The sequence below is a fragment of the Acinonyx jubatus genome, chromosome E1 (assembly GCF_027475565.1).
Source record: "Acinonyx jubatus isolate Ajub_Pintada_27869175 chromosome E1, VMU_Ajub_asm_v1.0, whole genome shotgun sequence".
Taxonomy (NCBI): Eukaryota; Metazoa; Chordata; class Mammalia; order Carnivora; family Felidae; genus Acinonyx; species Acinonyx jubatus.
In genome coordinates this window covers 9,742,799-9,767,024 of record NC_069397.1, presented here as the reverse complement: position 1 = coordinate 9,767,024, position 24,226 = coordinate 9,742,799, and the positions used below count along the sequence as shown (strand labels likewise).

Below are 24,226 nucleotides of genomic sequence, written 5' to 3'. Positions count from 1 at the left end.
CGGGGGGGGGGGGGGGGGTTGGGGGTGGGATGGGGGAGGGTTCTGCCCAGATTTCGTAGTGGAGTCTGACTTGCCCCTCCTGTCTGCCGCCCAGCCAGGGTCTCGAATACGGTGGGTGGAGGCAGTTCCTGCAGACTTTCTGGGCATTTGCAACGAAAAGTGTGACTTGGCAGCGTTTTCTGGTTCATTGTCCATTTTGCGGTGCATCATTTGCGTATCACACACTTTCTGGAGTCCCGTGGAAGGTGGCAGCCCGTCAGCAGATCTGTTACTCATACTCAGACCAAGGGCTTGATTGTGACTGTTTCTTACCCAAAATAGTCTGTGCTTATTCTGGGATATCAGAAACTTCAGCGGCTTATCAAATTTTTATTTCCTCAGAAATTAAGCGAGCCTGGTTGGAGAGTCAGCTGGGCTCTAGTTGTCATCTTCTGGTTCATCATCCTGGCCTCCGGCACAGATTTAGATGCTGCAACCACGGGGTTGCATTTAAAAACAAAGCCAGAACATTTCCATACTGTCACATGAAGGAAGTGGAATTTAATTTAGCCTCAAAAATTACATCTTGCCTGATTGGGGAGAGATGGTCCACTTAATGCTGGAATCCTGGAATGGCAGGCGGCGGCTATGTGTGTTCCCAAGACAGAGTCAGAACTCTTAAAAATGTTCTCAAGGGTGTAATTTTTTAATTGGGATTTGAATGAGGAAATTGAGGCTTTGAGAGGTGCAGTGACTTGTGTTCAGTGACAGCCCTGGGATCGGGAGCAGGGCTGTAATTAAACCCTCGATCTTCGTAGCCTCGGTCCATTCATCACTCTTCGCTTACCGCCCAGTGCCTTAGCTGTCTGTCTTGACAGGGAGGCCAAGGGGACTCAGGCCGTATCCCTGGGACTGGGCCCAGGAGGGGTGCCTCTAGGTGGGGTGCCTCCTCGGCAGTTGTGGTTCACTGGACTGGTACAACAACCAGGATGGAAAACTTTGCCACACGGGAATAGTGTGTAGAAAAACATCAGAGATGGGGTTACTGTGTAGATTACATAGGGGAAACTCTCTAAAGTTCACGGCCTGTATCCAAACTTCTTTGGGCAGAATAACCAACATTTGCAAAATAATGCCTTTGTCATAAAGAGCCCATAATAAACTGTTAGGTCAAAGATATGTAACACTTTAAAAACACCTCTCCCTGGTACACAGCTGCCCAGGTATTGTAAAAACTCATTTCCTTTGTGTCACATTGCAAAGAGACACCCCCACCCCCACCCCCCGCCCTGCCACCCCACCTTGTTAGAGTTCTTTAGGTTCCAGGGCGCCTGGCTGGCTCAGTTGATGAAGCATGTGACTCTTGACCTTAGAGTCGTGAGTTGGAGCCTCACGTTGGGTGTGGAGATTACATAAAAATAAAATCAGGATGCCTGGGTAGCTCAGTCAGTTTAGCGTCAGACTTCAGCTCAGGTCATGATCTCACGGTCTGTGGGTTCGATCCCTGCATCAGGCTCTGTGCTGACAGTGTGGAGCGTGGAGCCTGCTTTGGATTCTGTGTCCCTCTCTCTGCCTTCTGCTACTTGCACTCTGTCTGTCTCTCTCAAAAATAAATAAACATCAAAAATAAATTTAATAATAAAAAAATAAAACCTTAGGGGTGCCTGGGTGGCTCAGTTGATTAAGCGTCTGACTCTTGACTTTGGCTCAGGTCATGATCTCATGGTTTGTGAGTTTGAGCCCTACATGGGGCTCTGTGCCGGCAGTGTGGAGCCTGCTTGGGATTCTATCTCCCTCTCTCTGCCCCTCCCCTGCTTGCTCTTAATCTCTCTCTCTAAATAAATAAAAATAGACTTTAAAAAACCTTTAAAAAAAGAGTTATTTGGGTTCCAGTTTCTAAGTGGCTTTGCTTTGTAAAGCATTCTAATGGACAGGAGATGAAAAGACCGCTTTTATGCCAGTGACTTATTTTATTGCATTTTGCAAGAATGACTATAATCTCAGAATGGGAACTCAATCTGATTTGCTGCAAGTAAAGATCACCAATTAGGAAATCTTAGGGACTAGGGTGACCTGAAAGTATGAATATAATTTTAGTTGGTCTCTTTTCTTAATCCCTTTTTTTAAAGTTTATTTATTTCTTTTTGAGAGAGAGAGAGAGAGAGAGAGAGAGGGAGAGAATGTACGCATGCACTTGAGTGGGGGAAGGGCAAAGAGACAGGGAGAGAGAGAATCCCAAGTAGGCTCTGCACGGTTAGCGCAGGGCCCCATGCGGGGCTCGACCTCATGAACCCTGAGATCATGACCTGAGCCAAAATCAAGAGTCAGATGCTCAACTAACTGAGTGACCCAGGCGCCCCAATTTTAACTGGTCTCTTAATACAATGATGAAATGCTGTAGAATGCATCAAAAAACTTTTGAAATCAGAGTTTTGTCAAAGATTAATCTGTCTTCATTCTGCTTTACCCTGAGGGCAAGGATGCGATGGGGGCTTCCCAGTGTCAGTTGTGGTATATTGGACTAGAACCAGAACAAGTGCTTCAGTGGGTCGTCACAACAAGGGGCCCAGAGATGTGTGGTAGAGGTAAGGGGGGGAAACAGGAAGGCTGGACAAGGGAAGAGCAACACCCAAGTGTGATTTTTACATAGTTCTTATATTGTGTCACTTTTGTCCTTTGAGATGCAGACTTTTAAAAAGACTTGGGGGGGTGGCGGGGGGGGGGGTGGGCGCCTGGCTGGCTCAGTCCATGGAGTACGAGGCTCTTGATCTTGGGATCATGAGTTCAAGCCCCACGTTGGGTATAGAGATTACTTTAAAAAATATCGTTAAATAGAATTAGGAATGAAAGAAGTTTATGAGAGACCTGACAAACACAAAAGGCGTGGGAAGCCAGAACTGGGCTGGGAGAGTTTTAGGCCATGATGCAGATCCAGCGCGTATGAAAGGAAAGGAGGGGGTGGCAGGTTTGGGCAGGGAGAGCCTCAGATAGCTCTGCAGCTGTGGCGAGGCCCTGGCCAACTGATTGAGGGAGTTCGATTGGGCAGAAATGGCCAATCCCTAGTGTTCTTGCTGTGGTCAGTCACTGCTGGAGGCTGCCTGGGAAGAAGGCACCTTCAGCTCAAAAGCCAGGTTGAATCCTGGGACCCTGGTGGCACTAACAGCTGGAGGTGTCAGCTAACTGCAATTCTTGTAGCTGAACGCCAAGTTCTTTCTTGAATAGAGATCCAGGTGGCACATCTCATGGCTGCCTTCCACAGGAACCTCAGTTGCTTGAGCAGGGAGGGTCTATTTAAAGAGTAAATGAGGTAAAATTTCCATCTTACATCCCCATCTTAGACCCTAGGCTTGAAAGGGCTGGAATTAACCCCCATGTCTCCTCTCTTCCAGTTGGAAGCACCTTGTCCTCTCCGGGGCACACCTTTTCTAGCCCTGGAATTGGCCATGGTAGCAGCAGGATTCCTCTTTTGTGCTGTCTGTGGTCCTTTGAGTTGGGTCACTGTGGCTTCATTGTGGCATTGTATTACAGGATGGGCAGGAGAAATGGATCAAGTAAAAGACACGAACGTATCCATGAATGAGGGCAGCTAGAATGAGAACCTGTTGATTACTCTTACTTCCTAGAAGTTCCCTAGAACTAGAAGTTCTAGATGTTAGCAGTCTTTCAGTTTCCAACCAGGTTGTCAGACCTGCATTGTAGACAGGGCTACTGGGTATAGTTGTGTTGGTTGTGCACTGTTCAAAGGCATCTGGATATAAAGGGATGAGAGGGCCCAGGTGGGGTTGTATCAGTCCAGAGATAGGGGTGCCATTTTGCAGTTTTGCCTTTTTGTATTCACACAAAGATGCCTGATAATGCTAAAGAAGGCCTTAGTCAAAGGTGAGTTTAGTAGGCTTTCCCCAGTTTCACTACTAGCTGATTTTTGCTTGCTGTTTAACCTTAAATTTGCATGTATGTACTTATTTTTTATTTTATTTTATTTTTTTTAGTTTATTTAATTTTTTTAGTAATCTCTACCCCGAATTTGGGGCTCACATTCACAACCCTGAGATCAAGAGTCGCATGCTCTTCCGACTGAGCCAGCCAGGTGCCCCTGCATTTACGTATTTAAATAAATGCAAATGACGTGAAACGAAAGCGAAACTTCTACTTCTACCCGCTTAGGTCCTACTTTATATTAGTTATAGTGAATGCTAACTGGTTAAAGACAAATCCCCAAATAGCCACTGAAGACTCTAAAAGTTGATTTCTCGCTCACATCACAGTCCGGTGTGAGTTGGGGGCAGTCTGGGCAGTTAGACGTTTGTTAGAGACTCAAGCCTGTGAACGTTCATTCTTAGCGCCTGGCTGCTGGGTTGCACTGGATGTACCAGCATTCAGGGGAAGATTCACGGAGGATACCGCAGGAGATTCTACGGGCCGGGCCTGGAAGCGACGCACATCATTTCCACCCAGGCTCTACTGGCCAGTTTCAGTCCCACGGCCCCACCTGGATGCTGAGGGACTGGAAAACGTCTTTGTGGATGCCAGGCAGAGGACAGACAGCAGCAATATTGGTGAATACTGGCAATCTCTTTCCAGACATGGTATCCACTCCCAACCGCATTTGTGTCAGTATTAAGAAAAATTTAATCAGAAAAATGAAAGACCTGTAAGCACCCATCTATCCACCGTCTAGATCTGCAGTTAACATTTTGCTACATTTGCTTTATATATATATCCGTCTATTCATCCTTCCATCCGTCATCCTATCTCATTTTGGGGGGCATTTCAAAGAAATGATGGTTACCTCCATCATTCTACATAATACGCTATGCCTCTTATGCCTGTACTATTTCTTGACTTAGTAGCTTTCAAGGCTATATACTAACCTTTACTGTGAAACTTCAGGAATTAGTGCATTTTTACTAGTATATGCCTCTACTCCCCCCCCCCCCCCATTTCTGCAAGTCATACATAAATTTTCTGATGTTCTTGTCAGTATGGTAAAATGCCAATGGGGGAATATAGTTGTGGGTATATAGTCTTTTACTGTATTTCACTTTGGAATTCTAGGGAAATTGGGGCACCTGGGTGGCTCAGTCGGTTAAACATCCAACTCTTGATTTCAGCTTAGGTCATGGTCACATCAGCCTCTGCACTGACAGTACAGAACCTGCTTGGGATTCTCTCTCTCCCTTTCTCTCTGCCCCTCTTCTGTTTGCCCTCTCTCTCTCAAAAAATAAATAAACTAAAAAAAAAAAATTAGAATTCTAAGGAATTCTATTGTTTACCATCTTCCTTCCTTCCTTCCTTCCTTCCTTCCTTCCTTCCTTCCTTCCACCTGCATTTCTTCACTGACCAACTTTAAACAGTGTCCTTGCTAGGTAAATGAGGATATAACATCCTCAAATTTCAACTGTCTTTTCCATTTTATCCTTCACACCCTATCCTGGTCTGCCTCTCAACCTTTCATGTGACTAGAATGTTCTGTTCCATAAGTAGTATAATTAAATCTTCTGTGCATTGTCTGTAGATTGAAAGTTGAAAACTAATCAGTATTTAACATATTAGGATCGCATATGTATTATTTACTGGACAACCAGGGAGTGCATTTAGACTTAGAAGGAAATGTAACCTTACATTGCTTACCTTGTGACCTGTGGCAGAAGACATTACTTTAAAAGAAAAGCAAGGAGTAAGATTGGAAGGGAGGTAGTGCAGGTATTATAATTATTTACTTTTAAAATGCTCTTAACATGCTTTTATCCTGTTTTGGAGCTTCTCACTTTTACTTCCATTATTATGGAGAATTTATTTTCTTTTTGAAGATGAAAAGCAGGGTGGTTAAGACTTTGGGCTCTGGAGCCAGACTGTGCAAATCCCAGTTTTGTCACTTCCAGCTCTGAGACTTTAGACAAGTGATTTAGGCTTTCTGAGCCTCAGTTTTGTCATCTAGAAAAGGAGTTACTAATATAAGGTACCTCATAAGGTTGTTGTTAAAACCGGTGAAGCGTTAGAACAGCCTCACACATAGAAAGTGTCCGAGAAGCATGTTTTAGTTTGGACTTGGTTCCCCCTGGTCCTGTCTCACTCTTGGGTTCGCCCACTATTTCGCTGATCCTTCTCTGTTTTTGCATTCCTTTGCTTTGGCTGGAGTATTTCCTGTGGTCCTCTATATATTCTGTCACTCTCTATATTCACCTTTTTCTTACAGTTTTCCTGTTGACTTTTAAAATTCCATTTTCTCTTTCCAAAATATTTTTTGTTGTCTGCTTGATCTTATTCATAGAAGTTTGGGACCTGGGGGAGGGGAGTGGTGTTGGTCGGCAGGCTTGAGTCAAATGAATTAATGGCTTCTGTTGGCATTAAATTTCAAGGACTCATCAAATTTTTTTACAATATTCACTAAGAAGAGAATATTCTCAGAATAAGAATTTTTCTCAGAGGTATTTTGTACCATGGAAGGATTTCAGAGTGGAACTAGTGTTCTGAGAGACATACTTTGGAAAATGTGCTCTTTTAGGATTAAAAATGATGTATATATCAAAGAGCAGTGATGATACATAGAAAAAACAGATAAGATAAAAAATGTCTATTACTGTAATAAATGTGAATGGGTTAAAATCTCTGTTAAAAAAAAAAAGACCCCCTTCCAGACTAAGACAGAAAGCAAAATATACATGCTGCATATATTTAGGTTCCTGTTAGGTCTGATAAACCAGTCCAGTTTTTTAAAGTCTTATATACTTTAATAATTACATTTCTAAACCGAGATTCTTAACTCCTCTTATATATCTCAGAACACACATTCTCTCTATGTGTGTGTGTATATGTAAGATGCACACTTCAAATTAAAATTACAAATTAATTGCTCAATTACACATTTTAGATTGGAATCAAGGGCTGATCTGAACTCTTTATACGTCTAATTCCCCTAAATGTTAAAAATAGAATCCCAAACTGCAAGTATTTCTTAGTACATAATACTGCTTACACACATACGTAATTACATAATTACTACTCATTTAATTCTTATTTGATTTTATTTTTTTAAGTAGGCTCCATCTCCAACGAGGGGCTTGAACTCACGACCCCTGAGATCAAGAGCCACATGCTTCACCTACTGAGCCAACCAGGCGCCCCTCATTTAATTGTTTTAAATACTTCTCTACTTAATTCTAAATCATTTTAGGATTAAAAAGTTAGTTTAGGGGGCGCCTGGGTGGCTCATTCGGTTGAGCGTCCGACTTCGGCTCAGGTCACGATCTCGTGGTCCGTGAGTTCGAGCCCCGCATCGGGCTCTGGGCTGATGGCTCAGAGCCTGGAGCCTGCTTCCGATTCTGTGTCTCCCTCTGTCTCTGCCCTCCCCCATTCATGCTCTGTCTCTCTCTAACTCAAAAATAAATAAACATTAAAAAAAAAAAATTAAAAAAAAAAGTTAATGTAAGTATTTTTTTGTAAATAATACAGGAATTTCATCCCAGGTGAGGCTTTTAAGCAACAGAGGCCTCTAGCAGGGACAAGGACAGGATTGTTACTCTGGACTCCAAATACCCACTGGAGCTCCTTTTGCTGTGGTGGGAGCATATTTGGTTTGAGCATGTACAAAGATAGTCTACGCATGATAGGTTTTCTCAACCTTTATGTGAGGATCTGTTGTTTTACCTTGTCTTTACTGATAGTTTTTCTGGGTGTAGAATTCTAGGTTCAAGATCTTTGTAATCTCTCTGCACAGTGATTTCAAAACTTGAGGAAGGAGGTGGTCATAATGCCCATTGTGACAAACAAACTTAGATTTAAGTTATATTTTCCTTAATTCTTAGCAGCTCCTAATTGGGAGCCTTAGACCTCCGTTCAAATGGCCACATCACTTAATTAGAGTTTGTACTTCTTTGGCATTTAGATATAAATATTTCCCCTCTGACTCCAAAGACTTGTGACTTGATAGAACACTACCTGCTTTTCTTACACTTTCTGTCTCTTAAGGCCAGTATCTTTCTTGATAGTAATACAAAATGTCATTTAATTGTGCCTATCTCTGTGGCTTTAATTGTGCCTATCTCTATGGCTTTGTGTGACTTACAGAGTCATTCTACTGAAACAATAGTATCAGTGACAGACTTTCCTCCCCTACCCTCCACAGGCACCACAGGGTACCTTAAATCAGACAGGACCTTCTATGTTGAAGAAGAAAAAGTAGCATTCACAAACTCCAGCACATTAACCAGCAAACCTTGGAAGAGTGACTCCTGCAGAACCTATTAGAAATGCATTAAAATAGACTCACAAGTAAAAATGAGAGAATTCAACAATATGTCTTACACAGTTTTTCTAAACTGTTCATGGAATGGTTAAAACATTGATCTGTCCTGTTCCAGAAAGAAAGCCTCATTACAGTCTCTTAAAGGAAATTTTATGGTCACTCTGTTATATCATAATGCAGTAAAACTGTAGATAATAAAAGTTGAAATTTAAAAAACTTAATCCATTTGGTAAAGTTTGACCCAAGAAAGAACTGAGAACAACAATTTATTAAAAAAATGATTATGGAGTGCTTCATCAAGTTACAAATAAGCAAGTTCGTTCCTCTGAAATTTTTTGATGTCTGAAAAGAAACAATGAAAATAAGTTAATTACTATACTCAGAAAATTAGGAAATAAACAAGAAAATAAACCTGGGAAAACAGGAAGGTGTTTTTTGAAAAGGCAGAAATTAATGAAGCAGATTATAACTGTGGCTGTTTCATCCTCCTCTTTTTTTTCTTTTTTCTTTTGAGTTTTAAATTTTTATTTATTTTTGAGAAAGATACAGAGAGGAGACAGAATCCCAAGCAGGCTCTACACTGTCCGCGCAGAGCCCGATGCAGGGCTTAAACTTACGAATTCTGAGATCATGACCGGAGCCAAAATCAAGAGTTGGACACTTAACCGCCTGAGCCACCCAGGTACCCCATGTCTCACCCTCCTCTTACCCACCCTCTTGCCACCTAGTACACTGCCTGATACATGCTTGGCACATGGTCAGTATTTGTTGAATGAATGGATATATGAATGAACAAAAAAGAAAAAGAACACCTTCAGTTAAAAATGTAAGAGTATGTTTTTTGTTAAAACAATGAAGTAGAGAAAACAAAAAACAATGTCTAACCGTAGTTAGACTAAGAAAAAGAAGAGAACAGAAATATCCCTGGTTTGCATTTAAGAATGCACATATTCAAAGACGTGGTTTAAAAAAATAGAATAAAAATATAAAATTTTGATGAACTTGAAAATGAAACTATAAAATCAGTTCCTGAAGAAACGAAACAGTTGGACAGAAGAGTAATTTTGGAAGACATCACAAAGTAACTTAAAAGCTCCAAAAATATCCCTGAACCCAGATGACTTAATAGGTAAAGTTCTTTAAATGCAAGAAAAATATAATTTCCGTGATATTTAAAGTCATCTAGTGCCTTGTTTCCCAAAGATTACCATATTATAGAGGGTACAGGTAATGATTTGAGATATATACAGATGACTGTTTCTTATTTTAATAATTAATTTAAAATGTGTCAGAAAAATTATAACTAATACATCAAATCTATGCTACTTAGGATAAAGTTGGGCTAAAAGAAAAAGTCAATGTTAAGTTCGTGCAAAAAAAATTAAATATATAATCAGACAAATAAGTACAAATAGAATTGTGACGGTAATACTCAAATAATAGAAACTTGGAAAATATTCTGAAGTACGTAAAAGATGGAAAACATTCCAATTTATTTTCACAAAAGTAATACTAGTACTGTGAAGCCAAAACGTTTCAAAGATAGCGCTAGCAAAGAAAGCCAGAGTACCTTCTTACTGATGTTGATATACAAGTCCTAATCGAAATATAAGCCAAGTTTAATCCGACCATATATTTAAAAACTGTTATGCCACTGTAAAACTGGTTCATTCCAAGAATGCAATAATATTATTCTATGAATTTATGCCAACAGTGAATTTAAAGAAAGAAATTTTCATCTGTATATCAGTAATACATTTAATAAAATTTAACATATACCTTAGAAACATTTAATAGGAATGAATGGATCCTTTCTTAAGATAATAAATAAAATGGTCTGAAAGCTGCACACACCATGCTTAACAGGAAACTAAAAACATTCCTGTAAAGGTCAGGAAAATAACAGCGGTGCCCATACAGGACATTGTTTTCAGATAGACTAGCCAAAGCAGTAAGATGTTTAAAAATAATATTTATTGAAAACGAGACAAGAGTAGCATTATTTGTAGGTCCTATAATTTTCTTGCTAGAATAGCCAGGAAGATTAACTGAAAAACAATTAGAATGAATGAGAACTCAGTAAATAGCTAGGAAATGCATGCATATATATTTATATAATTTTGTTATATATATATTTTATATTATATATATAAAATTTTGTTATATATATTTTATATTATATATATACAGCATATCATATGTGTATGAATATGCATATACATGCAGTATGTGTGTATGTAGGTATGTGTGTTTATATCAGTAGCTTTATGCTAATAATAACCAGAAACAGTGGTTTATTAGAAGGTCACATTCACACTATAAGAAATGTGTATAGAATCTGGGGGAGAAATAAGGAATGTACAAGACCTCTGTAGTAAACAGTAAACTCTTAGAGAGTTAGATCCTAGTGATGATGGCACAAATGTCCTCCCTCTGTTAATTGGAGATACTGTCCTTCAGAAGATCAGAAATCATTGCTAAATTTTGTAACATACCTTTTTGCCATTCATCTTGATGTTATGATTTTTCTTGTTAGACATAATGATTTCACAGATTTAAAATTTTTTTCCCTGGGGAGTCTGGGTGGCTCAGTTGGTTAAGCGTCTGACTCTTGATTTCAGCTCAGGTCATGATTTTACAGTTTGTGAGTTCGAGCCCTGAATCTGTTTTCCTGCTCTCTCTCTTTCTCTCACTCTCCCCCCGCCCCACCCTTTTACCCCTCTCCCACTTGCACTTGAGCTCGCTCGCTCTCTCTCTGAAAATAAATAAACTTAAAAAAAATTTTCCTCTTATAATCCCATTTTAGGTCGCATTTTCCTTAATACCCCTTTTGGTTTTGTTTTGTTTTTTTTTAACATGAAAGATGAATTATTGTTAAGTTTTTATTGGTTCCTTGTTGCCTTATATGGGTAAAAGGGTGTGCGTGCAAGGTTAGCTCTGAAGTTTCTGATAACTTTAATATCCTATGATTTTATGTTTTTAGACTCTTTTTTCAGTAAGTTCTATGCCCACCATGGGGCTCGTACTCACGACCCTGAGATAAGGAGTCTTGTGCTCCACTGACTGGGCCAGCCAGGTATCCCTATGATTTTTTTAGACTTAAACTTTCTAAGTCAGGTATTTTGTGGGTGGGGGAGACTGGGGTTTTCTTTGTTGAGCTTGTCACCCAGATGTGCTTTAGGTATGAGCTTTCTAGCCAGTTGAACTCTGTTTTACTTTTTTAAAAAGTTTGATATGGCTCCAGTCAGATGAGACCAGCCTGTGTGGTCGTATCCTAGAAGCATCATGAAGGCGCCGAGCATTTTGAAGGTTTCTGCGTCTCCTCATGAAGATGTCGCACTCCCATGACAAAGCAGTCCCCTGGGACCGTCCTTCTACCAGACCCGTCCCATTGGCCTGGCCTCACCCCTGCTGCTCAGCGTCAGGAGATGCCACTTCCCCAGTCGGCCGGCCCACTTCTGACTTGGCCTTCGATGCCCTCTGGTGCCCGGCCTTCACGTGGACGTCGTAGGACGGTTTGTTCTCCAGCGGAGGGAGAACTACCCGAGAACACTTACTTGCCCCCCTCATCTCATCTCCACAGCCCCCAACACTCCCCAGAGGCCCTAGCGAACAGCCCGGCTGTAATGAATTGATGGCAGCCGCCCCTTGTATTTCCTGGAAATTTTTTAATTCTCAGGAGAAGGTAGGCTTTATATTTTAAAATCGATGTGGTTGGCCACATATTTAAAACCGAGATTTAAAAAAAAAAAAAAATCACTTACTGGTATGAACTTCAGAAAAGCTTGTTTCACAGAAAGAGATTTTCCACATTCCACACCACTACAAAGATAACCCTGATATCCCGGGCCAGCGACTCCCATGGGGCCGGGCACGGGGAGCCACCCCTGTCAGAGGCCCAACAGGCCACGGGCAGTATCTCCCTGTGGCTTTTCACAATTCCCACCTATTCGTAGATACCCTCTTTCCAGTGACCTGCCCCCTTCATTGTTTTTAACCTCTGCTCCGTTACTTTGGAAAAATTAGTCTTTTTTTTCCCTTCGCTTCTTCACGCTCCTCCCCTCTCCAGCTCCGTGTTCCAAATTGAACCTAATTATGGATAAGTGTTCAGATTAGGGGTTATGATAAACCTGGAAAGGTAAAGTCATACATTTTGACCTGAAACTCTATCCAATGAAGAACCAGTGCCAACAGCCTCCCAAGCCCTTGAAAAATCCCCTTTGTTTTATCTGCCAGAGAATTCATTTTTCTTCCTCTAATTGGTCCTGCTTTTCTCTCTACCAGCAGCCAAATTAAAAAAAAAAAAAATCTTGAAGGTTAAATTATCAGCAGTCTAACCTTCTGATTTTTTCACAGATAAACAAGGAGTCCATTCAAAGTGGTCCTAGAACTATTCTGAAAATTATCTGTTTATAGTCGCGTTTTGGTCTCTTCCGCTCTGCCCTTCCTTCAATCTGAGTACATTCCATTGCGCGTGTTACGTGCAGTTAGTTATAGGCCGGACCAGAGACATGATGAGACAGTCTCTCTTTGCAGGTTACGTTTGTGTGTGGGTGTTGTTTGCTTGCGTGTGTTTGTGTGTCCACGTGCCCCTCACACCTTCCCTGACATCCTGACTTTCTGTGGCATTCTGCTTTTGTGCTTTATGCCCTGGTGAGGGTTTTCAAAACCAGTAGTTGTAGGTGATTAAGAAAGAAGAAGGAATGAAAATCAAGGAGACAACAGTAATTGGAGCGGTGGTTACATTTTCGTGGAAGCTGCACGTTAAAATGTCCTCTGGTTTGTCCTAAATTCTCGTATCCGGAGCCTTATGCTAACCACTTTAGATACAAGATAGTCCTTGAGGCATTATGGACAATCCTGCTTTTCCTTTACTGTCACAGTACTGGTTCTGTTACCAGCCTGGACTCCGGGGGTGGGGTGGGGATGGTGCTGGGGACCTCTTGATGGCTTTGGTCCGTCCATGTCCGCATGCTGGACTCCCCTCACTCATCCTCAGTCCCCGTGTGCCTGGAAACCAGTAACGAAAGCAGCCAGAACCGTGTCTAAACCAGAAGGGCTTCTCCTGATCAACAAAAAGGTGTGAAGTTTGGGCACAGACAGTTTTAGCTTCTCCGGAGACCTCTTTCTGTTCCGCTGGTTGAGGACAGCATCTCAGGGGGCCGAGTATCTCCGGCTGTACAGTGCCATCCTGGTGAGATAAAGTATTTTCGCACACGCGGGCGTGGGCACACGCCGTCCCCTCGCCTCAGCCCTCCCCTGAGATGCACGGGCCTCCCGGCAACCACCCCGTGCCCCTTCTCCTTGCCCTGTGCCCGGATGCTCCTCTCACAGAACTGGTCCACGGACTCCTCTGCAGGTCGACCAGAAGTCCCCCTTGTCCAGGCTAAGTCCCAGTGAACACCTGTTGCGGGTCAGTGCACGCCTATTATTTTCATTTTCAAAAATGCCATTTGCAAGATAAATGTTACCTTCATCCTACTTTTCATCCTTTCAGGCTTCTTCAGCCCTGATGTCACCTCCTCAGGTAGACCCTTCCGCACCTGGTAGGCTTCCTTTCTCCGAAGCTGGACAGGATCCTTTGTTTGCCCTGCTTGCTGACTGGCCCCCAGGGCTTGGTCAGGCTGAGCCAGGGGGTTGTGAGAAGCAGATACATTTAGGCTTCTTTCAGCCTCGGGACCCATGCAGGGCCAGGCTGGGAGGAAGCGAGAGAGGAGGCACTAGGTGCAGGAGAAGGTGAGGCGCAGGGGACGGATGTGCGAGGAGAAGGGAAGGTGAAGCGGAGGAATGCAGGGAAGAGTGAGGTCCGGGGGGAGCAAGGAAGGACAGAACGCGGGCGCGTGCTGCGGGCCAGGATTTATGGGAAGCTTCACTAATGTGATGGTGCCCCCTCGAGAAATTTTAATGTCCTGTACCACTCAAGGCTGTAAGAGTCGATGTGAGGGTTTCAGATTTGAGGCCGTGTGCGGTCAGCTTGAAGGGACTGATACCGCAAGAGACGGCTGATGAGGCTTGATTATAAGTGGATTACGTGAAATAAACAAACTCCATTTTTTTCTAGGTGATTGTTTTTCTGGGAGTATTAGACAAAACAGGGGATTCAGAGGCACACGTTCAGGCTCGTCTCTTCTTTTTTGACCTTGATGGGTTTTCATGTGCGTAAAGGGCTTGAGCTCCATCTACGATGTCCCTTCCACCTTTTAGAACTGTATGATTTCGTCATACATGGCGGCCAGACTAGAAAGCATTTTGAAGTTCTACAGAGTACTATTTTTTTTTTTTTTCCAATTGCAGGCCAGAAAGGAAAACTTCCAAATAAGGATGCGTAAGATACTCAGACAAAGGGAAACAATAACTAAAATACAAGTCTAGCCTTTGCCCTGGCATGAAAAGAATGCAGACTGGTAACTGACCTAAAGGTTTCTGTTTCATTTCATATTTAGGTGAAATGGTCAGCTTTGACCATTATTCCCAAAAAAATGTCTCTTCAGACTTTTAAAATATTTGTGTAATATTGAGGCGATTGTATTATCCTTGACAACACTGAGGTCACTTTTACCTGTAAAAAATGCCGTGCCTAATTGTGTATGTACCAGGAGCAGTGCTTGAAAAGCTAAATTTAGCAAAATTAATCCGGGCTCACAAATGATCACGGTAGACCTTCAATAAACACCCCTACCTAATACCATGACAAACATTGTGAGGTCGCCTCCCGGTGGCTTAGCCATCTAACGTGGAGGAATGTTTCAGCAAGGAGAGTAATTTGATTTCATCAAATAGTAAGCACACGGGCCATTCAGACTGTAATTGTCAGGGTTATACCCAAGGATGAGAAACGTCTGACCAGTGAATGAACAGAGCTGAGTGTGAAGTGACACTGAGTATGTCGTATGTCTTTGTAAAATGGACAGTCCAGAGGACACACATTGGCCAACCTCATTGGTCTTCTGCAGCGTCTCAAAATTTTTTGAGTAAGAATGTTTTCATGGGGCCTTTGAGTACGAATATTTTTCAGGGGGTCTGCCTTTCACAGACATTTACTTACCTCTCCGGCTCCCCAGGCAGTTGAATTGTTGACCTTTGGCCTTTGATTGAAAAAAAAAAAACGTCTAATTACTAAAATAGTAAAAACTAAATAGTCTTGGTTGCTTACTGGGAAATCCACCTTGAGACAGAGATTTGCGTGTAGAAAGTTTGTGGAGGGCACCCGTGGAAATAATATCTAGGGTTGGGGGGTGAAGGAAACAGGTTCTGGCAGAGAGAGAAGGTGAAATGCGATAGGACCATCACCGTTGTCTCAGTCCCCAGGGCCTGGAGCTAGGATGGTCCTCCAGGGTCATCCCAAATTGAGACCACGTGGTCAGACCTTTGTGCCTTCTTCCCACCAGCCATGGGAAGGTTTCAGGGGAGAATCTGTTTCCTTGCTTTTTCTAGCAGTCTTTCATTTCCTTTATGAATTCTGCCCCAACGGGGACATTGTGATAGCCTGAAAGCCAAAAAAAACCCCAAAAAACAAAAAAAACAAAACAAAAAACAAAAAAACAAAAACATTCACTCACTAGTTTCTTCCTTAAAAAGTTCACTCTCAGGGAGTTGGCTCCACCGCTGACCACAGGTTCTGCCTGCACACGGATAGGCCTGACTCACTCCCGTCCACTCCTTCCTGCCGCCCTCGCCCTCGTCAGGGCCTGTTTCCCCGTGACATCTAGCCAGCGCCCCACGAGCACCTGCTTTGTGCCTGTGGCTAGGGGGGAGGCCAGGTCACTGCTTGCCCTGCAGAGTGGAGGGTGAGTGGGGCCCCATGGTAGAATTAAAAAAATATACATCCGCTCCTTGGTTCCAGGCACAGAGCTCCTAAAACCCTTGGAATTTTTGAGAGGAGCATCTTTTGTTATTCATAATAAGCCCCTTTCAACCGCACTCCAGTTTATGCTAATTGTGGTGACTCTTGGAGGATGGGGCTGGTTGCCCGAGGAACCAACCACGTGATGAGAGGGCTGGAACCTTCAGCCCCACCCCCCACCACTGGGGAGGGAAGAGGGGTTTGGAGATTGAGTTTAACCACCAGTGGCGAGTGAACTGATCAGTCGTGCCTACCTAATGGCACCGCAGTAAAAATTCTAAACAGTGGGTTTTGGAGAGCTTCCAGGCTGCTGAGCACGCCAAGGTTATGGGAAGGTAGCACACCCGAAGAGGGCGGGCAAGCTCCATGCTCACCCCACGCCTTTCCCTCTGCATCTTGCATCTGGCCGTTCCTGAGTTGTGTCCTTTGCAATAAACCGGTGATCTAGTAAGTAAACAGCCTTCTGAGTCGTAGGAGTCGTTACAGCAAGTTATCCGACCTGAGGCAGGGGGAGCGGAAACCCCCACTTTGCAGCTGGTTGGTCAGAAGTGCAGGTGACAGCCAGGGACTGGCACCTGAAGTGGGACCGGTCCTGTGGGACTGAGTCCTTAACCTGTGGGGTCTGTGCTAAGTGCAGGTAGTTAGTGTCACAGTTGAGTTGTAGGACACCAGTTGGTGTCCAGAGAGTTTGGAGAAGTGGTTGGTGTGTGTGTCGGGGGTGGGGGGTGGGGGGGGGGTGGGGAGGGGACCTATGCATTTGGTCTCAGGAGTCAGTATGAGCACAGAGGGAAATGGGTTGTTCTTTTAGGGCCTCCTGTCGGCCTTGACCAACCCCTGCGTTCTTCTGCTCCCTTCGCCAGCTGTCAGTGGAGTGTCCCTTCAGAGTGAAGTGTCTGGAATGACCCCTTCACTGGGGACACAGTCCCTCGAGCCTGGAGCAGGATTGAGCCCCCCGACAGGATTAGTCGTGGCTGAGCTCCTGCCTCTGACCCCATCTTCAGACGGTCAGAACTCCTTACCTCCAGCCACTGGCCGGGGAACACCTGCTCGAAGCTGGCCTGGGTGCTTTGGATTCAGACGTTTGTAGTATGTCTCCTGCTGGGGCGGGGGCGGGGGGGGTGTCCCTCTTCATTAATCTCGCCTGGTGCCTGGCTGTCCCCTTCAGGTCTCTCTGCACTCTTCTCTGCCTCAGCTTAGTTTTCTCCCATCGCTTTCTTCTTGCCATCTGGCTTTCCTGTTGTGCTGGAGATCTTTCCAATCTTCCTTCAAGTCTCTTAATTTTCAAAAACCTTCTATTCATCTCTTTATCCTTTTCCTCAGAATTCTGGGTAAATTTCCTTAGTTGGTCTTCTAATTCATTGCCTGGATTTTCTGTGGTTCAGTATTACTGAACATCAGTATTTTGCGCGGGGAAAGCAATCTTTTCCTGATGCCAAGTCCTCCCTTCTCATCAAGGCGTTTTGCTTTCAGATCTTCCTGAGCGTGGATGGGAGACTTTCTAAAGGCGTGTTTACCACACCAGCCTTGTGGAAGGAGCTTTCTCTGGGCCTCAGCAGGACAGAGGTGGGAGAGTGGGTTGGATGAAGGATAAGCTTCGGGGCGGCATCCCCACAGCCTTTGAACGTCCCCTTCTGCCTCATATCTGGGTTTGAATCCAGATGTGTGTGAATCAGTGCAGAAAACAGAACCGCACAGAACGTGGCACATCAAATAGAGAATATTCCTTTAATAAATTCAGCCTGATTTCAACTGCATTTAGTCCCCTTGGCTTATGTAAATGTACAAATTCCTGCAAATCCCTCAACGTGTATAAGCTTTTCCTTCTTAATATTTAACAGCATGGGCCCTGGAGCCAGAGTTGCTGCATATTCTTATCCTGGCTTCGCTGATTTACTAGCTGTGGGATCCTGGGCTAGTGTCTTAATCCATTGCTTTGTTTTCCCTCCTCTATAAAATGGGAATAATAACACTGTGCTGAGTGCTCAGGACAGCGTAACATTCTTAAACAGTGCCTGGAAAGTAATGAATTTTCGAAAAATGTTACTAAAATATTAACAAATAAATTAACAGTAAATCTTAAGGTCTCAATAAATGTTAGCCCATGTTTTTTTCTTCCTCCTCCTGCCTCTTATCTTATTGCTTCTTTTCTGTGGTTCTCCTTGAGGTGGATGATGTTTCATTTACCTACCAAATGTCTACAAGAGTGCTTCCTTTCCCCAGCTCCAGGCCCCACCGTCCCCCTCTTCTTGGCCTGCCCCAAGGTGCTTTTGGGATAGTCGAGGATTGTATTAGTTTCCTGTTGCTGCTGTAACAAGATACCACAAACTTCCTGGCTTAAGGCAACGCACATTTGTTTTCTTAGAGTTCTGGAGATTAGAAGTCTGGAATGAAGGTGTGGGCAAGGCCGTGTTCCTTCTGGAGACTTCAGGGCAAACTTATTTCTTTCCCTTTTCCAACTTCAAGGCCACTTGCACCTTCTGCCGTATTTCACGGTTCATCGCTACAACCTCTGGTTCCATCCTCACATCTCCTTTTTCTGCCTTTGACCCGCCTGCCTCCCTCTCGTAAGACCCCTGTGATTACGCTGAGCCCACCAGATGATCCAAGATAATCTCCTCAAGTCAAGAGCCTTCACTTAATCACACCTGCAAAGTCCCTTTGCCATGTAACGCCTTCACAGGTTCCAGGGCTTAGGGTGTGGGCATCACTGGGGGCAGTATTCAGTTTACCGCAGGAAGGAGGCTATGTGAGAAACCTTACTAGAGAACACTCCCCTCACAGTGGTGCTTTAAGAGGTGTGGAACTCAGGCCAGGAAGCAGTCTTTCTTCCTGGGGACACTGGGAAAGGTTTCACAGAAGAGGGACGTTTGAGCTGAGTCTTAAGGCTTGAAGAAGCCTTTGCTAGGGGTTGGGCGGGCTCTTAGGCAGAGGAAATAGCGCACGCCAAGAAATGGGGTTGTGACAGAACCCAGCAGTTTTGGGGGCTGGTTAGATCTCTGGATGTTGCCGGAACATTAAGGAGGGGTGGTAGGCAAAGGAGTGTGTGGTGTAGATCTGGAGCGTGCCATGATTACGGGTCCGGAATGTATCCCGTGAAGGGAGGGGAACCAGTGGAGCTGTTTTGGCATTTGTTTTTAAATATGAATAGTTTACCTGATTATGTAAGTAATACGTCTCACTTTATAGAAAATGAAATTAAAGAATGTATCCAGAAAATAAAAATCATTCATAATCCTGCCACTCAGGATAATAATGACTTGACCTTTCTTTGTGGTGTGGTTATGGAGCCTTTTTTTTATTAGAAATTTTTAATGTTTGTTTATTTTTGAGAGAGAGAGTGGGGGAGGGGCAGAGAGAGAGAGGGAGAGAGACATCTGAAGCGGGCTCTATGCGGACAGCAGAGAGCACAATGTGGGGCTCGAATTCACCAACTGTGAGATCATGACCTGAGCCTAAATCGGATGCTTAACTGGCTGAGCCACCAGGAGCCCCTGCTGAGCCTTTTTACACACACACACACACACACACACGCACGCACGCACACGCACACACACACGCGCACATAGTTAAATCGTATTGTATATTCCAATTCATATCTTGACTTCTTTATTTAACAGTGTATCATAAATTTTCTTCGTGTCATGGGGTGCCTGGGTGGTTTAGTTGGTTAAGCATCCGACTTCGGCTCAGGTCATGATCTCACAGTTGGTGAGTTCGACCCCCACATCGGGCTCTGTGCTGACAGCTCAGAGCCCAGAGCCTGCTTCGGATTCTGTGTCTCCCTCTCTTTCTCTCTGCCCCTCCCCCCACTCATGCTCTGTCTCTTTCTGTGTCAAAAATAAATAAACGTTTAAAGAAAGTAAAAAATAATTCTTCGTGTCATTAAATATTCCCCAATATTTTTAACATCTCCATAATATTCTATTATTCGATGTGGTATTGTATTCTACTCCCATCACTTTCTTTTTAATTTTAAAAGGGAAGGCCCTTTTTATTAATTTTTTTTTAATTTTAAAAGGGCTTAACTACCATAATTAAATAAAGGAGGATTAAATAAATCCTCCTGTTGTCGGATCCAATATTTTTCTCTATTTTAAATAATTCTAATATATAAGTCTGTGTTTAAGTTTTTACTGACTGTATCTTTAGACTCAGTTCTTTTAAGTTTTATTTGTTTATTTTGAGAGAGAGAGAGAGAGAGAGAGAGAGAGAGAGCGCAAGCGACCGCATGAGTAGGGGGGGGGCAGAGAGAGTGAGGGAGAGAGAGAAAATCGCAAGCAGGCTCCATGCCATCAGTGCAGAGCCTGATGCGGGGCTCGAACTCACAAACCGTAAGATCATGACCTGAGCCGAAATCAAGAGTTGGATGCTTAACCGACTGAGCCACCCAGCAAGATGTCCCTAGACTAAATTCTTAAGTAGATATTTACTTGGCCAAAATATATAAGATCATTTGTAAACTTCTTGATATGTATCTCTGCTATAAAATACATAGAGCTGCGTAGGAAAGTGTTGGTCTCATGGCAGTCTTACCAGCATTATTATGATCCTGACGAATTCTCCCTAATTTGTTAGGCAAAAAAAGTACTTCATTGTTTTAATTTGCAGGTCTACTGAGTTTCATATATACATTGGTCATTTGTTTCCTGGGATTTGTCTATTTCTAACTTTTCTCAGTGTTCCAGTGGGGTTTTAGTGTTATTCTTATTTATTCTGTGGTATGTTAACACTGTCAATCCATTTCTGTTATATTGTTGCAGATCATTTCTGCAGAGTTTTCTTTCTTTTTTTTTTTTTTTGGTAGTATACTGATTATTATGTTTGTTTTGAAATATAAAAGTCTAAAACTGTAATGGGGCATATTTATTTTTTCCATTGTGATTTCTTACATTATTTCTAGGCTTAGAAAGATTTATCACACCCAAAGGTCAGATGTTTTTGGGTTTCATATTATATTTTATAATATTTATATATTTAATACATTTGGAATGTTCTTTGGTCTATGACTTACAGTGTTTTTAAAACATTTGGCAATTATTCCAGTAGCATTTACTGAGCAAGATTTCTTTTCCTCATTGATTTGAATTTTCTATTTTTTAATTTTCTGTTAGATACTTATATATTCTTGGATATATTTGCTGTTCTCTATATCCTACTTCATTGATTACATGATTTTAACTTTTGTGGCCATGTAATATTTTAGTATCTGGTAAATCAAATTCTCTTCGTTGTTTGTTTCTTTGTTTCTTTTTAGCATTTTTTCCTGTTTATTCTTTCAAGTGAGTATTTAAGTCACTTTATCTGGTTTCAGAAAAAACATCTACTTGTAAAATTTGGCGAAATTGCATTACTTTAAGGGATGAAATCTGCACATTTTTCAGTATTGAGCCTTTCTTTCTAGGAGTGTGATGTCTTCATTATCTTTTATATTGCCTAGTAAATTTCAAAAAAAAAATTTTTTTTTTTTTTTTTTTTTTTTTTTTTTTTTTTTAAGTAGGCTCCATGCCCAACATGGGGCTTGAACTCACAACCCTGAGATCAGGAGTTGCGTGCTCTACTGACTGAGCTAGCCAGGCAGCCCCACTCTAGTAAAATTTTTAACTTTTTCTCTGTAAAGGGAGAAATGAACTAAAGGCATTGTATTTAGATTGGATGACTGGGGAAGTGGTGGTATCACTAAGTCACACACACACACACACACACACACACACACACTCCCCCCCAAGAGAGACCCCGAGAGAGCCCGACACCAGGAAGGTCAGGAGGAGAATTAGAGAGGCAGCCTAAAGAATTCACTTTTAGAAATTTTGAGTTTTAGGGGCACCTGCGTGGCTCGGTTGGTTAAGCGTCTGACCCTTGGTTTCCACTCAGGTTGTGATCTCGCGGTTTCATGGGTTCGAGCCCCACATCGGGCTCTGTGCTGACAGCAGGGAGCCTGCTCAGGATTCTCTCTCTCCCCCTCTCTGTGCCCCTCCCCCACTCACTCTGTCTCTGTCTCTCTCAAAATAAATAAATAAACTTAAAAAAAGAAAAGAAATTTTGAGTTTTCGCCGACAGGAACATCTGAATGGTTCTGTTAACTTCTGTGAAGCTGCTATTTGATTTGTATTAGGGGAAAGCGGTTGCTGGTCAGTGGAGATGGTCTGTATTTTTTCCTTTGACTAAATAAATACCTAACCTCCCATCCCAGGAAACTTCTGCTCCTATAGAAGGAGTGGATAGCAGGAAGATAGGTTGTTTACAATTCTACTCATTTGCTTTTACCTCCTTGCCCTCAGTCTATCTGGCTTTTCTGAGTTTTAACCTCTTTTCTCTCTCAGGGTGACGCTTTTCAAGATGATGGGGTGAGCGAGATTAGCCCCTCCCTGATTTTAGCGATGTTCTTTTACTCTTTTGTTTGATTACATGTTATTTGCTGGGTTTGTGGTTTCGTCTGTCTGCTCCACTTTGTCCACGGTTCCGTTAGCTCTGTCGAAATCACCTGTTCTCACCACTCATGCTGATCTCCCCTCAAGACACAGCTTAGTTGTGATCCCTTCCTTGACCACCTTCCCTAACCCTCTGGGCTGGGCCTGGTGTCCTGTGCTCCCCAGGTTCCACATTTGCTGTTTTTACTCTATTTGCTGTACTGTATTGCAGCCATCTCCTTACATAGGTGTTACATACATTTCTACATCAGTACCTCGACCGCTGGGCTTGGCACTTACAAGATGTCTAGGAAAGGTTTGTTAAATGCAAGTACTCTGAACTACATTCATGCCAGAGCATAGGGATGGAGAGATTAAACAGATGGTTGGACATCTTATAGCTAGAGATTAATATTTAGGAATGGCTCACATGGAACGGCTATGTGAAGCTTTAGAAGCGGATTATGGAAAGGGTGGCAAAAGACAAGAGCAGTCAGTAATTCCCCCCCATCTTGACCCTCCTTGGGTCAGGAGTCTGGATATATATGGATAGTGTAGCTTAGGCCTGGTCCCGTCTCTTGGCCACTGCTTACAACAGAAAGGATTTTCAGCACAGTAAACACGACAGTGTGCAAGTCTTAACAGCTCTCTTTTCCCCTTCCTGCATTTAGTCTTTGAAGGGATCGTGGGCCCTGCACATCTGAGGAGCTAGCGGTTGGCAGGGACTGCTTCTCCTGTGTTTACTCTCAGAAGCGTGAGATCAGACAGAAGCGTTCCCCATGGCATGGTGGAAGAGGTCCTAGTGTGCCAGTCCATGCACTTCTGGGTTCTAGAATGAAAACTCCCATTCCTCTGCGTGATGATCTGCCACTGTAGGAGAAGCATTCATGTGTCTGGGTGCCAAAGGTCAAACCCAGGTTTGGCAAAGCAAAAGTGTGGTCCACTTTCAGGGGGATTTAATAACTTGAGATAGAGAGCTCAAGCTGGACGTTCTGAACAAGCAAAGCTAAATCAAAGAGACAAGAGGGCCTCCTGGATGGCTTGGTTGGGTAAGTGTCCGCCTTTGGCTCAGGTCATGATGTCATGATTTGTGGGTTCAAGCCCCATGTTGGGCTCTGTGCTGACAGCACGGAGCCTGGAGCCTGCTTCGGATTCTGTGTCTTCCTCTCTCTCTGTCCCTCCCCTGCTTGTGCTCTGTCTCTCTCAAAAATAAATAAACATGAAAAAAATTAAAAAAAGAGAGAAGAAGGCATTCAACAACAAAAAAGTAGTAAGTAAACTCAAAGAGTTTTTTTCCTGATTTGAAACTTTTATTAGATGAAATACAAAGGATAACGGCCCCCATGAGAACTGAATTCGTTTTCTGGAAGCAGCATCCTGTCAGAAACAAAGATACCGATATCATGAGGTGAAATAGGTAACATGTTTGAGAGAGACCAGTGTAGGAAGGTGAGAAAGGAACAGATGCAGAAGACCTGACACATAAAAGGAGAGAACCTAAGCTGAAGGAAATTCTGGGCTTCAAATTAAAAAGGATTCCTAGAAGTCTGGAAAAAGGCATAATTTAATTGCCCAACTACAGCAATAAAGATAAAAATCCTACCGGGGCTCCTGGGTGGCTCAGTCAGTTGAACATCCACTTTTGGCTTGGGTCATGATCTCACAGTTTGTGGGTTCGAGCCCTGCATGGGGTTTGTGCTGACGGCACAGAGCTTGCTTGGGATTCTCTCTCCCCGCCCCTCCCCTGCTTGC

General features: G+C 43.1%; 1 protein-coding gene and 1 long non-coding RNA gene across 13 annotated transcripts in view; one reads left to right on the top strand and one right to left on the bottom strand.

Moving 5' to 3' along the window:
- The window catches only part of SPECC1 (sperm antigen with calponin homology and coiled-coil domains 1), a 336,294-nt gene that overhangs the window by 130,973 nt on the left and 181,095 nt on the right, over nt 1-24,226 (top strand). Inside the window, exons 1-2 of one of the 12 annotated variants that reach the window (XM_053212406.1) lie at nt 46-2,564; nt 4,320-4,535. The exons of the other annotated variants lie outside the window; for them this stretch is intronic. Of the exons in view, the coding sequence (XP_053068381.1) occupies nt 2,465-2,564; nt 4,320-4,535 (316 nt within the window). The 5' untranslated portion in view covers nt 46-2,464. Of the gene's footprint in view, nt 1-45; nt 2,565-4,319; nt 4,536-24,226 lie in introns of those variants that run through there. 12 annotated transcript variants of the gene reach the window in all.
- Nucleotides 10,950-17,810, bottom strand: LOC128313499 (uncharacterized). Its single transcript, XR_008294315.1, has 3 exons — nt 17,087-17,810; nt 15,784-15,997; nt 10,950-15,309 (listed from the first exon to the last, which is right to left on the bottom strand). It is a non-coding gene; the product is annotated as an uncharacterized LOC128313499 (long non-coding RNA).